Genomic DNA, 15,511 nt, shown 5'->3' on the forward strand with positions numbered 1-15,511 from the left:
TCATGTACAATCATCGTGAAATCATAATGATATTTCATACATATCATTTTTCGTGCTTAAATTACACTTACTGCTGCACTTTTTCTTTTATTATTTGCAAGTGTACACGTGCATGTACTGCTGGTTATGCCCACCAACGCATGCCCATAAAAGCGGGTGCGCACTTGGTATCTGTGTTTATTCTGACGAAGGCCGTGCCACGGTCGAAACGTTAAAATACTAAAGTGTGCACCTTCATTTCTTCAACTACCTATGCACCGGACCTACAGAACTTTTCATTGAATTATATGTACATCGCCAGTGTTACTGTGGTTTTCTCGTTATATGTTGCAATTCTTTTTCCCGTCGGCCTTTCGGTTGTCGTGAATGCATACCTCGGGTTGAACCTCGCGATTCCTCTTCTCCATACAGGGTTGGCCGTTCAATGGGGCCCCGTTGGTGATGTGGGAGTAGGCAGCGACACCACGTGGGACGAAGCGGCTTTCGGTGGCAGCACGCCGCAAGAAATCAGGTCCTGCTTGGCCGTAATGGACCAGTTCCTGAGCCAGAGACACCCGGTGGTCTCCAGCTTGGTGAGGCCAGACCGGCCCCGGAAGTTGGACGGCGAGGAAAAGCAGGGCCTCTTGCATTCTGTCGCTCGCATACTCGGTGAGTTTTATTCATGTCGGCGTAGAAACAAAACAGTGACAAACAGGCAGCAATTAACTGCGGCCGAACAGGATATGTGCCTCTGGAGTCGGTCTCCTCAGGTGGACTTGTCTTCACCCCGGCGAAGACAAGACGCTTTTTCGAAACATTGACTTCAGGCATATTTTTCGTTCGCTTTGTTCGAACATTGTGGATCACCTTAAGTATTCGTCCTCTTGGAACCTTTCTGTTGAAGATGCAAGTGTAGATGCTCCGTTCCCCGTAATCTAACTTAGGGGGAGGAAGCTTTTCTCTGGAAAATTTGTGATGAGGTGGTTTCTACTCTTCTTTAACCTAGGCCTCGGGTCTAATATATGCATAAATGGCGCAGAGAAAAGGACGAGGACAGTATTAACGCACACGCCCGTTTTACCCTTCTCCACGTCTTTGTTCAGCGATCTACTTATCTGCTAGAACAATGAATCCACTTGCCTACACTAAAATGCTGCTTAGGCCTGAGGCAAAACACCTGATGACCATCTGTATTGCCCAATGTAGATTGCTTTTGCTTTTTGAGTAAATGCTTGTCATGTGCTGTCGCTTTGTCCAGGGATAAAGGCTACACGAGGGAAAATGGTTACAGTTGCCGGGATAAGTACAAATCGTACATCCTCTACACTGCCTACAGCTAAATCATCATCATCATCATCATTTATTTACCCTTAAAGGCCCTTGGCTTAGGGCATTACATAAGGGGGGGGGGAGCAGTCGTTACATATACAATGGTCGGTAACAACAAAAAAGCAACACAAAGTTCAGGATTCATGTTCAACATTAACATCATTAGAAGCATCAACACTAAGATAGACACAGCGGCTCAAGAACAACTTGGCCGTTACAGACATCAGACAACACTCATACAGACAACAATACAGACAATACAGACAATACAGACAATACAGACAACACTCTTTACTCTCCAGTTGGACGACGAGCGATAGGCTCGCTTCCGAACGCCCGTCGGTAATTTTAAGTCTTTTTTAGCAAGTGTAGAGCGCCTTTTTACTCTTTGTGCCTCTCTTTCACCGAACGCCGGCCTGGGGGTCACCGTCCTGCGAGAGAAGCACAGCAAGCGGCTCCCGAAGCGCACCGGACCGAAGTAGCGCGGCGAGCCTCCGCCGTCGGCCAACCTTCGTGATGCTCTGATGGCATCCGTCGCAAGCAATCAGCAACCAGGTCAGCACGTTGCTCCTGTAGACCACAGAGAAGATGAGCAAGCAAGGAAAAGGCTACGTGAAGATGACATCGACGCAAGGCAATCTACAGGAGACAACGAAGAGATGGACCAGACAGCCTTCACTGTTGTCTCTTACAAAAAGAAAAGAGCCGCAGGTGTTCCTGTTATATTCAAGCCAACTCAGCCTGACAGCAGCTTATGGAAAGTAAACCCAAATCTTCTGGCTTCTGCGGTCGTGACAACAGCCCAAGAAAAGATACTCAGCCACCGTCTCAACAAGGATGGCAGCCTCATGGTGACAGTGTCTACACTTCCTGCAGCCAATCGTCTCCTCACAGTGACAGATCTATCGGGTATTCCTGTAGAAGCTCGAGTTCCATACTCCTACTCTGCCACGTACGGGAGGATACAGGACGTTCCTGTTGAGTACTCAGATGACGACCTCAAGGAGTATTTGAGCGAACAAGGAGTCATATCTGCTAAAAGGCAAGTTTTCTACGTCCCTAACGAAGATGGCGTAGTAACGGAAACCCGAAGACGCTCGGTCATCCTGGAATTCTCTAAGGACGCCCCTTTACCAAACCGAGTGTCGCTTGGATTCTGCAGTTATCCTGTGACGGAATACATGGGGTCTGCTACTCAATGTTTCAGATGTCAAAGACATGGACATATAGCGAAATATTGTAAAGGCCCCATCCGCTGCAAGATATGCGCTGGTCCACATACGCATAAGGAGTGTACGTCACGTTCCCAGCCTCGGTGTGCAAACTGTGGAGCTGAGCATGCTGCGTCATACGGAGGGTGTCCCAAGAAGAAATCAGCCACTCTTGCACGGACGATGGAGCAAATCCAAGGAAAAGTGCGGAAACGACGAGAACCACCACCGAATCCGGATGTGATGTATACATCTACAAACCAAACGCAACACGACACGGTGCAGCGCAGCGACACGGCTTTGAAAAAGTCCTACGCCTCAGTCGTGAAAGAAAACCAGCAAAGGCCTTCAACTGCAACGAATCCATCAAAGCCCTCAAGTGACATAACCTCAAGCCCACGACAGCAGCAAGTGTCCTCAAGGTCGCAGCAGAAGAACAGGAAGAACCAAGAAAAGTTGTTAGATGGTAGCACTGCAAATGAGATACCAAGTATGCTGATTCCCATGATGTTCGCCGCAATCAAGGCTATTCTGCGTGCCAGCCCATCGTTTAAGAGCATCCCTGAAATAGAGGCCGTCCTGGCTTTGGAACCGCTAGTGTCGTCTTCTTTCACGGCGCAAAGCCGTGATTCTTCGCAGTAGCAACGATGGCTTCGCCAACAATCGTCCCACAAGCGGTGTCCACCAACAAACACTTCCGCACATGTACTATATTCCAGTGGAACGCTCGAGGCTTGCGCTCTAAGTTAGCAGACTTTAAGCATCTTACGCGAGTGTACCGATTCCCTTTTTTAGTCATTTCCGAGTCTCGCGTCGACGAGCACTTTAGGATAAAGGGGTATTATTTTCATCATTCAAGGCGACAAAATGGAATTAGCCGACTTCTCGTTGGATTTCGCAACGACATACCTGCCTCTGCGATTGACGTAGCACCACATGACAAGAACGAATATATTTGCGCAACCACAGTGATTGCATCTAAAGTGTTTACCCTGATCGGCGTCTACTTGGAACCAGGATCACCTTTCGACGTGACAAGATTGGAAAACTTGTTGACAAACACTCAGTCTCCACATATTATTTGTGGCGATTTCAACGCACATAACGAGATCTGGGGCAGTTCACATACATGTGCTCGGGGTGCCAAGCTGGCGAAGCTTTTTGCAAAATACAATATAGAGCCCTTGAACGATGGCAGCATAACATACCTGAAAAATCCGACGACTGTTAGCTGCATTGACGTCACATTCGTATCAAGTCAAGTGGCCCCTATGTTCGGATGGTGTACAGATTTCGAGACTCGAGGTAGTGATCACTACCCGATCCTAATCTCTGCCCTCCATTTTCGGACGTCGCCCAGAAAAGTGAAACTGAAGTCGGTAGACTGGGAAGCTTACACAGCAGCCGTAGACAAAGGAATCACAGCCTCAACTACGAATACAGAAATAATACCGACAATAGCTCATTGCCTCAAACAAAGTACCCGCTCTGCGACTAAGCATTGTAATGTACCAACAAACGACGAGGAATTTGAAAGGTTATGTGCGATTCGAAGGCGTGCCGAAAGGAAGGCTCTACGTACGAAGGATATCGAAGACCTCAGAACTTGTCGAAGGACACAAAGACATATACGACGTTACCTCACCAAACTGGACCGAAAAAGATGGAGGGACTTTTGTGGGACACTGGACATACGACAACCGCTGAGCAAAATCTGGCGAGTCGTCAGAGGCATTCGCAAAGAGCCGCAACAGCTGTATCCTTTTATCGCCCTCTCATTACATGAGCGCGCATCCCTGAAAGAGGTGGCAGAGCAGTACTGCAGGCTCCTTTCCAACGGGGCACAACCTTTGCGGCAAATTGCAAGTCGTCAGCCTAGTCCACCTCGACCTACCCTTCCTGACTTAGAATTACCATTCACCATCGAAGAGCTCACGGCAGCAATCGGCGACGTAAACAAGCGATCATCACCTGGCCATGACGGCGTGAGTTATGCAGCGCTCGCAAATCTATGCCACACATCTCGCCTACGCCTTCTGGAATACTACAACGCCTCATGGATAACTGGGGAGGTTCCTACGTAATGGAAGCTTGCGAAAGTCATTCCTATATTGAAACCAGCGAAGCAGCCAACAAATTACGCCTCCTTCAGACCCATATCTCTGCTTAGCTGCGTAGGGAAGCTATTCGAAAAAATGATCTACAAACGACTAAATTGGTTCTTGGAAACTGCAAAAGTTTACCCGGAGGAAATGAATGGCTTCCGGCGAAATAGATCCGCAATTGACAATGTCATTGCCTTGGTCTCATCAATTGAAGAGGAATTGGCCTCTGGAAACATACCTACTGCATTATTTTTAGACATTAAGGCAGCATATGATTCGGTCTATCATAAAGCAATACTTGACGCTTTGGAAACCCTTGGTCTTGGAGGACGGCTCTACGCATGGATTGAAGACTATCTTCAAGGACGCCAACTTTTCATGTGTACCCCGGATGGCCCCACGGCGCTTTATGCCGTCGAGAAGGGAGTGCCACAAGGAGCTGTGTTAAGCCCGGTATTATTTAATTTAGTCCTCATCCATCTGAAAAGAAACCTGCCCCCTGGCGTCAAAATCACACTGTATGCGGACGACATCTGCATTTGGAGTGCGGCGCGTTCCCGCAGTACCACTCAACAACGCCTCCAGAGAGCGCTAGCAAATATATCGGCCTACCTAAATCCAAGGGGTCTGAAATTGTCCCCCGACAAAAGCGTTGCCATGGCTTTCACGCGGAGGTGTATGGAAAAATACCCACTAGTGTTGGGTGGTCGTGCCCTTCCATACGTCAAGACGCAAAGGTTTCTTGGAGTGACGATCGATAGGAACCTCACATGGTCGCCCCAAGTGAAAAAACTGAGTGAGAAGATTTCCTCGGCGTCGCACGTATTCCGATTTTTAGCCGGAACACAGTGGGGCAGCAACTGTAGATCAATGGTGCTCCTCCATAAGGCCTACGTCGACGGAACACTACGATATTACCTCCCGATCCTGCACAAAATATCTCCCACAAGCAAGAGAAAACTCGAGGCAGCACGAAACAACTGCCTTCGCGTATGTCTTGGCCTTCCGAAGGGGTCGTCCCGGTCAGGGACTGTAGCAGAAGCTGGATGCCTGCCTCTGGAAGTGCTATGTTCGCAGGAGACACTTCGGATACACCTCCGCCGCGTCATTCATACGAAGACTCACTTTTTAAAGGATATTTCCAGAACCCCTGCTACATCTAGTTTTGGGCAGGCCGTCGGAAGCATATCTATTTCGATTCCTGCTCAGGCGTCACAAATTATGCCGCGAAACATTTCACCATGGACACTGTCCCCACTGGAAATCGTGCCATATATACCTGGAATCAGTGCGAAAAAGAAAATGCCTCAGGCAGCGACTTATCAGATAGCTTTAGAATATATGCACAAAGAATACGCAGCCGCAACGCACATTTTCACAGATGGCTCTACAACTCCACATCGTTCATCATGCAGACTTTTTGTAACCTCTACAGGGCAACGATTCTCGTTTCGTCTTGAGCGAGCGACATCATCTACTTCAGCGGAGCTATATGGCATTAAGGAGGCCCTTGTGTATGTACTTCGACAGCAGCCGCCAAGGACATGGGTGATTTTCACAGACTCAAAAGGAGCCCTACAAAGTATCTGGAACAGGCACAAGCGTTGCAATAATCAACCAGCAGCATTTGACATTGCTTATCTTCACCACAGGGCTAAGATTGCTGGGCATTGCATAAAGTTCCAGTGGATACCTGGCCATGCCGGCATTTCGGGAAATGAAAGAGCGGACGAAGCCGCCAGAAATGGACTCCAATACCGCAAGTTCAAAAGAACATATTTTACAAAAGCCGATGCTTCAAACATGGCAAAAAATATGCCTATCAAGAAAAAGACCGCATCTTGAATCTGCCGCTTCACCAAGATAACTTCCTACGTTACATTGACCCAGAAATGAGACCAAAAATTCCACGACCACTTCCTCGACACTTAGAGACATTGTACCATCGTCTTCGACTGAACGTGGCATACACGAACAATTATCTGTACAGCATAGGACTTACCACTAACCCATACTGTGATAACTGTCGCAACTTCGAGACAATTGAGCACATATTACTAGAATGTCCCGCGTACCGCGACGAGAGACAATCTTTTGAGCACCAAATGGAGATGATTTGCCACGAACCGTTAACGTTACCGAGCATCTTAGGTCCAATGCCCGGCCCTTCAAAACAGCGACGGGTTTTGGATTTATTGTTCAATTACCTGACAGAAATTGGTCAAATAGGAAAGCTTTAAAAATTGCATCCTTCCTCTACAAAAGCTTAAATTTACCCGCCATGTCACCTGTAAATATTAGTATCAGGTCCACTCGGACATTTCATATTTACTTTTATCCTTTTTTTCTCGAACTCTTTTCTGGAATCTTTTAATCCCATTCCCCATCCCTGTACAGAGTAGCATGCCAGCAGTTATATACGCGCCGGCAAAATTCTCTGTTTTTCCAATAAAGAGCCCTCTCTCTCTCTCACTCTCCAGTTATGCAGCTTTTTCACGAAAGAAGACTGCCTGCATTTGTTTAAACAGAATATGCCGTATGGGAGACAGTAGTGTCAGAAAAAATTGCGCACATCTGCGTTTTGGAAATGACTGGTGGTGTAACCGCGAATATTGATATCGTTGCGGGGAAGAGAACAATGAAGATATCTCGAGAGAAGAAGGACGAAGACTGTGGCTGCTGCTTGGGTGCCACTTGTATCCTGTAAACACGCACCCGTTTGATGCTGTTCACATGCCTTTTTCCTGTATCATTTGGTGGAGCTGCGGGGTACAAATACGGAACTTCGCAGCAGACGTCACCTACCTGCCGCCACATGAAATGACTAACGAGGCGACCACGTCTCGGCAGTCTGTGCCTGCGGTCATCCTGGCCTATCCACGAGACGCGAGAACATTTTGTGGCACAGATGGTTCTGACGTCGAGGACTGGCTTGATATGTACGAGCGAGTCTGCAACCACAAGCGGGATCAAACGGTGATGCTAGCGAATCTCATATTCTATCTTCGAGGAACAGCGCGTCAATGGCATGAGATGCATGAAATTGACTTAACTAGGTGGGACGTCTGTAAAGAGAAACTGCGAGAGCTGTGGCCGACCTGTCGGTCGTCAGTTGGCAGCGAAAAGGGACCTTAGATGCCGCGCTCAGACGTCAACAGAATCTTATGTTGCTTGCATACAAGATGGGCTAGCCCACTGCCGCAAGGTCGGCAACATAGCAGAGGCAGACAAAGTTGGCCAAATCTTAAAAGGCATAGCAGATGATGCCTTCAACCTTCTCATGTGCAGAAGCTGTACGGCGGTGGATGCAATTATCAGATTGTCGGCGCTTTGAACAACCGAAGAGTCGCCGAATCGCACAAACGCTCGACAGACTTCCCAATACCGCCGCGACATCTTCGTGCGAAAACCCACGACGGTTAACGCCGGTGCCAGAGTCACACGACATAGCACGCGTCATTCGCCGCGAGAGGGAGGCCACGCTTCCGGCTCTAGTTCGGTCTGACCTACGAGAAAACCTGCCCTACAACGCACTGATACAAGCGGTTGTTCGTTAGGAGATAGCAAGTTTTGGGAATCCATCTCTCTGCCCGGTTTCTCTCGTCCAACGCTTATCAGGCTCCTCCAGCTGCTTGTTTCCAGACGCATAGCTATCTCCCGCCCCGTCACAACCGTACTGATTGGCGAACAGAGGATGAAAAGACCGCATGCTTTTATCAGTCCCGAATTGGACATATCGCCCGTCACTGTCGCAGCCGCTGGTCGTTTTTCTCCTCGATGGCCATCCCAGAGCTACTAGCGTCAAGCAGCAGGCCCTCGTGCTGTCTCGCCTTACACGCCGCCTCAGAACTCTAACGCCGACAGCTCACCGCCAAGACCCAGCCGCTCCCCGTCCCCGCAAAGTCGACGGTCCCGTTCGCCTGTTGTTCGCCACTCTCCCTCCCTATCTGCAGCTGGTTGCTACACTTCAGTATACTAGGCGGAGTAGCTCCAGGAGGTGACGCTGCAACTACGACCCGGCCTACAAATCCTCCTTGTCCCTGCGTACACGTGGAAGCCTACTGAACGTTGGAGTACATGGTGTTCCCATGACATCTCTCGTCGACACAGAAGCGCAGCTGTCAGTTATGAGTGCCGCTCTTCGCTGAAGACTCAGCTGACACCAGCCGTGCCCTGTACACCACGAGTCGCCGATGGCAGCACGTCACCTGTCATCGGAATGTGCACAGCATGTGTGACCATTGGAGACCACCACACTATTGTTTTATTTATTGTCCTCGAGCAGTGCCCGCATGACCTCATTCTCGGCCTTGACTTTCTTTCGAAACACTCCGCCCAAATTGACTGTTCCTCTCGTATTCCGTTTCCTACCGACGCCACTTCTAGTACATCGCACCGCTTATGTTCTGACGATTTCACCCGTCTGTCTCCACAGGCCGCAACAAATGTCCTCTTGACCACTTGCCTTCCCGTTCCTGATGGCGACTGCGTCATATCCCCCATCACTGACGTTGTCCTCTCGCGCAGTACTGCACTCCCGAACACCATCATCCGAATCCTCGAAAATTGTGCTTGCCTACCCTTCCTCAATTTTGGATTTTCAACGCACGTTCTACCCCATGACATTGCCGTGGCGCATATCATGCCTATAGAAGAATTCCAGATTTCTTCCTTGACCCTTGAAGCAGCCCTCCCCGGCACCAGCGGGCCCCTGCCGTCCGCTCTTTCGTCTTCTTTGCTGAATGAAGACATTTGTGAAATGATTGCTCCTGATCCTCCTTCTGAGCAAACAATGGCTCTTCGTCGCCTTCTCTCTTCTTATATAGGCGCTTTGGACCTGGATGACCGCACTTTCGGACAGACATTTGTAGTCACCCGTCGCACCATCACTGACGATGCCAGCCCCTTTCATAGGCGACTTTATCGCGTCTCCGCAGCGGAGCGGGCCATCGTATAAAAAGAGGTCGACAAGACGATGGAAAATGACGTTATTGAGCCTTTGCGCAGTCCTTGGGCATCCCCGATTGCCTTGGTAAACAAAAAGGACAACTCTTGGCGCTTCTGCGTTGACCACAGTCACATTAACGAGAAAACAAAGAAAAAAGGTTGAGTGCCCACTGCCTCGCATAGATGATGCCCTTGATTGTCTTCACGAATCACAATATTTTTCGTCAATTGACCTCCGTTCGGGCTATTGGCAGATTCACGTAGATGAGATGGACCGTGAGAAGACTGCCTTTATTACATCAGACACTCCTTCGAATTCAAAGGCATGCCCTTTGGTTTATGGAATGTCCCTGCTACATTCGAGGGCATGATGGGATCTCTTCTGCGCGGCTTGGAAGAGTAAACACGTCTTTGTTATCTTGCCGACGTGATTGTGCTTTGACTGACCTTTAAAGGTCACCTCCAGCGCCTCGATACTGTCCTCTGTCTTTCGCGGAGCTGGCCTTCATCTGAACTCATCTAAGTGTCATTTTGGTCGCCGCGAAATCACTGTGCTCGGACATCTAGTAAACGCTGCGGGAATACAGCCTGGCTCGAAGAAAGTACGTGCTGTGTCCAGTTTTCCTGTTCCATGTTCAGCAAAAGATGCCCTAAGTTTTATGGAAATATTTTCGTATTTCCGACACATTGTTAAAGGATTTGCCGATATCGCTCGCCCGTTCACCCACCTTCTTAAAAAAGATGCGCCTTTTTCTTGGGGACCACAGCAAGCCTAAGCGTTTGCTACCTTTATTGAACGGCTAACAAGGTCTCCGATTCTGTATCATTTTACCCCTCGGCTCCCACTGAAGTCCGCACAGACGAGAGTGGCGATGGCATCGGCGCCGTGCTCGACTAGCGTCAAGGGGGTCGAAACTGCGTCATCGCCTACGCCAGCCGCCTTCTTTCTGCGCCCGAAAGAAATTGCGCAATCACTGAACGTGAATACCTAGCGCTCGTATGTTCGCGAAATTTCGACCATACCTGTTCGTTGGCAGTTTCTGCGTCGTAACTGATCACCACACCCTTTGTTGGCTCTCCTCTTTGGAGGACCCAACAGGACGCCTCGCTCGTTGGGCCTTACGCTTGAAAGAATACTCCTTCCCCAGCAAGTATAAATCTGGACGTCTACATCAAGACGCCAACTGCCTATCCCGCCATCCTGTGGATCCACCGGACGTCGCAGATGCTGACTCGGACATTTGAATTCTGTCCATTTACGACTTGCATTATATCGGCGACGAACAACTCCGCGATGCTCCTTCACCCCATGACGGATGGCCTAATCTCGACGCCCAGTGAAAAATTAAATTATGGTGTTTTACGTGCCAAAACCACTTTCTGATTATTAGGCACGCCGTAGTGGAGGACTCCGGAAATTTTGACCACCTGAGGTTCTTTAAAGTGCACCTAAATCTAAGTACTTTAAAGTGCACCTAAATCTAAGTACACGGGCGTTTTCGCATTTCGCCCCCATCGAAATGAGCCCGCCGTGGCCGGGATTTGATTCCGCGACCTCGTGCTGACGCCCAGTGATAATCGCCTCTGCATGTTCACCCTGTGTGATGAGACTTTATACCGTTGCAGCATCCACGCTGATGGTCCCCAGCTCGTGGTAGACGTTCCAATGCACCTGTGACTCGCCGTGCTCCAACAGCTACACGATGCTCCTACCACTAGGCACCTGGGTGTCACTCGTACATGAGACCGCATGACACGCCGTCTCTTCTTGCCCGGTATTTATCGCTCTGTGCGCCATTATGTCGCTGCTTGCGATCTGTGTCAGTACCGTAAGACGCCTGCATTATCTCCTGCTGGTTTCCTCCAACCTATTGACGTCCCACGGAGCCATAATTAGGTGTGGGGCTCGACCTGCTTGGCCCTTTTCCTATATCTACCAAAGAAAACAAGTGGATTGCAGTGGTCACAGACTGTGCGACAAAATATGCAGTCACGCGAACTATTCCAACTAGCTGCGTGATATATGTCGTCAACTTTCTGCTCCACGATGTAATCCTACACCACCGCATCCCTCGCCTCTTACTTACAGATCCTGGCCGTTGCTTCGTATCAAAGGCCGTCGATGATCTGCTCCGTTCCTGTGGTACCGAGCACGAAGTTTCTACCGCGTAATACCCTAAAATGAATGGCCTGAGCGAATGCCTCAACCGCGCACTAATTAAAATGCTTGCCATAAGGCTGTTTTACATGGCGCGATTTTCAGTCAACGACACAGCGAATTCCGTCGCTCAGCGACCGCCGCGACGTCGTGCGCTCTCCGCGACTGGATTCCAACAAGTTGATCGCGCCGGCGCTCAGTCGCAGCGATCGGCGCGATGTGGGAGGGGCAATGTGTGTTTTACCGCGCGTTGATAGCGCTGTGGAGCAATGTCGCGCGTCAGTTCTAGCTATTCTTAGGGCGTACCAACCAGCGTTTGCGGCTTAGGAGCTTCATGAACGTCTTTCTTTTCTTGCGCTTACACAATTCGTTTGAAAGGAGAAGCTGCACGCTACCCAGGTCGGGAGAAGGACGCCGCTTCAACATAAGGCACGTACCCACTTGATCGCCGCCGTCGTCAACCACTTCATCGCTACAGATTGCGCCAGCTGCTTATATACATGCACACTCAACAGTAGTTTGTTGTTCTGCGAAAGCAAATACTCATCCAGGAAAAAAGTTGCGGCTCCCATAGCAACAACGAAACTAGAGTGTACTAGACAAAACCACCCGACTGACGCCGCTCGCCATGCCGCACGCTCATACTTGCGGTTTGTGCAGCGCCTAACTTACCGTATCTGCAAGCTGTCGTAAAGTGTCAACGCTTTTAAGCGTTAAAAATGGTGTACCTTTTTTTTTATCGAATAAAAATACGAAAATTCGAATGTTTGACTAGTTTCCATGTTGTTTTTATTTAACGATGCAGGCATGGATACTTCGTGAGCAGGAGGCAACCTTGCGCATCGCTGCGACGGATATCGCGCTGCCACAAACGCATGTGAAATCTGTCAGCGACAATCGCTCTGCGACGGGCGCGGCAGAACAATTTCTTTCGACCCAATCGCGCCATGTGAAACAGCCTATATACGTTTACGACGATCGCCGTGACTGGGACGTCGCTCTGCCATCACCACCTTTGTTTATAATTCATCTCGTCATGACACTGCCGGATTTTCGCCGTTCTACCTCTTGTTTGGACGCGACTCTGCGTTACCCATGGACACGTTACTTCCCTACGAATTACACATACAGACTTCAACCGCTTGCGCCTGAGATGCCATTGCACTGGCCGCCCAGTCCCGACAAATCGCTCGTGATCGCCTTACAGCCTTGCAAGGTTCCGAAAAGTGACATTGTGACCGTCGGCGCCGAGAAGCCCATCTTTCCACTGGTGATCTTGTGCTCCTCTGGGCACATTCACGTCATGTCGGATTGTCGGAAAAACTCCCATCGCATTACTCTGGTCCGTACAAGATCTTGTGCCAACTTTCCGACATGGCGTACAAGATGGCACCGGCAGGCGCGTCTTCCATTCCTCCTCGCATAAGCAGCAGTGCTGTTCACGTTGCTGGACTCAAGCCCTACGTACCCACCTTAATTGACGCGCAATAACCTGCACCAGGATGGAGCTGCCCCTCTGGGAGAGTGATGTTGCGGGGATGTGAACGATGAAGGTGCCTTGAAAAAGAAGAACGAAGACTGTGGAGCATGGGCGCCATTTGTATCCCCCGTAAACACACAGCCGTTTGCATCTAGTGCGTCTGCCTCTTTCCTGGATCGATATTATCATTGGTCTGTATTTGGTGCAAACGCTGCACTGGTTGCTTGGTTATGTGCCGTTGCCAGTGGTACACACCATGTGCTGGAATCGTGCTAGACAGCGAGCTTTTTGCCCACGGGCAAGATGAACTTGCGCGCGTCTTAGTTCCAAGTTATCCAAGTTAACGCGAAATAGGTTCATTAATGATCGGAACATATCCAGTGACGCAATCAATGAACCAAGTTGGTAGAATGGTCGGTTTTGAACTCTGCTCCCCGAGCTCAGCAGCCGTATGTATATTCATTAAAAAAGTATAAAATGCCCAGTGACACAATTTTGCATGAAAAGGTTTAGACAGACAGACTCACGTACTTCACGTTCTTTCCGCGGGCTATCTGTCTATATATTTTTGTCTTTAATCATTTTCACGCAAACCTGGTCCATGGTCAAATAGGCAGCGTGTCGGGCTGCTGTGCTCAGGGAACAGGGTTCCAAACCAACTGTCAGACTATATCCTTGGTTTATAGCGCGAAAGGACACAGACGAAGACTAGAAGCAGACAGAATTAGCGCTATGTCCCTCTGTCGGTGACCCTTCGCGCTACAAACCAAGAATATGTTACCGCGCCAACACGCCCAACTTTCGATCCTTTTGCATCGGAACATGTGGCACTGTGTACCTACGTGCCGCTTCCAAGAACTTACGCCGACCTGAGGGTATGCGGGATGGAGCATGTGGCGCTGGTATGCACTGTCTTTCAATGAATCTCTATTACACTGACTTGCAGCACTGTGTACGTGCTACTCGGCCTGCGCCGCTCTTCAGTGAACCTCTCTTATACCAACTTGGATTACTCGGTATGTGCCAGTAGGTGTCTGTCAGTCGTCTTCACTGACCATCCTTGGAGCCAATTTCGGTAACTAGGCATCTGCCACAGGAAATGCGCCACTCTGTAATGGCAAAACAGGTCCTTTTAGTTTTTGCGATGCTCGGCGGAATTTAACTCGCGCGGACTGCCGACTTCACGCTGGTACCGTTGCACGGCGCAACGTTTGCAGTGGCAAATAGTGGGCAGTAGCAGCACTGTAGCAGGAGAGGAGCGCGGCTGCATTTCGACCAGCCAATTTCGCGCGACGTCATTTCGACCAGTCGAATGTACCATTAGTAAACCTTTGAAATGTATGCCTTATTGAGCAGAGTCGCACCCACTTCACACGGGTGCCTCAAGGGCAGCAGCGCAATGCTTTAGAAAACTGCGCCACAAATGCACTTTGTGTGTTCTGCTTTTCAATAACCGCCTTTCACGACAACGCTTCAGCGACATGCGGCATGAATACACCGGGCGTCTACGCTCATCAGTGAACCTCTCGCCAGCTTGGGCAACTGAGTATGTGCCACTGAATGTGCGGCAAGCGCAGTGTTCCCATGCACCGGTGCACCATGGATCTGGTCTCCGAGCACACGCGAATTTCTAAGTAGCACCACTACATAGTGCAGCGTGTTCAGAAATAAAGTACTGGGTACTATGGGAACTCGGGTATCCGAGCCAGCAGTCGAAGAAGTAGAGGACAAAGTGACTCGTGAGCGTGAGCGGTGGTTCGAGGCTCGGCTGGGCGCTCTTGCCCACGGCCAGCCAGGACTGGAGCCTGCTGGCAGGGACTGATGGACCACGCTGTTCCCGTAGTGCGTAGTTTTCATCATGAGCCCTGCTGCCCCATGATGCGTTTCTTAGCGCATGCACCATCGCGTGATGCATTTCGGAGGTAACGCGCAGGCTTGGCGGCGGTACCACAAGCTGGCGCAGACTGTTTATAGGCAAGTCTGACAGAGGAGTCCCACTGCAGTGCATGCTTCATTCACAAAGAGTTTCGACAGTGGCATTATGTTGAGTCGCTATATTGCTTGAATGCTTAATGCATTACTGTTTAAAGTGATCGCCAGATGGCTTCTGCCGTATTTTTTATAATAGAAATTATACGTAGAGAGCCAAGTTGGGGCTGAAGTAGTTAATTCAGAATGACCCATTCCCGGCGATACATTCCCAATGGCCTAAGTTGGCGTTTCAGAGATTCAGTCAAGAGTGGCGCATAACCAAGTGGACCGATTTCGCATGAAATAGGTTTATCAATGCGCGTAACATGCC

The 15,511-nt window shown here is 49.6% G+C and overlaps 1 protein-coding gene across 1 annotated transcript in view; it reads left to right on the forward strand.

The window, feature by feature from the left end:
- The window catches only part of LOC142591496 (fatty acid synthase-like), a 188,244-nt gene that overhangs the window by 158,002 nt on the left and 14,731 nt on the right, over positions 1-15,511 (forward strand). The window contains exon 24 of the mRNA XM_075703825.1: positions 412-648. Within this exon, the coding sequence (XP_075559940.1) occupies positions 412-648 (237 nt within the window). The remainder of the gene's footprint in view (positions 1-411; positions 649-15,511) is intronic.

The sequence above is a fragment of the Dermacentor variabilis genome, chromosome 8 (genome assembly GCF_050947875.1).
Source record: "Dermacentor variabilis isolate Ectoservices chromosome 8, ASM5094787v1, whole genome shotgun sequence".
Classification (NCBI taxonomy): domain Eukaryota; kingdom Metazoa; phylum Arthropoda; class Arachnida; order Ixodida; family Ixodidae; genus Dermacentor; species Dermacentor variabilis.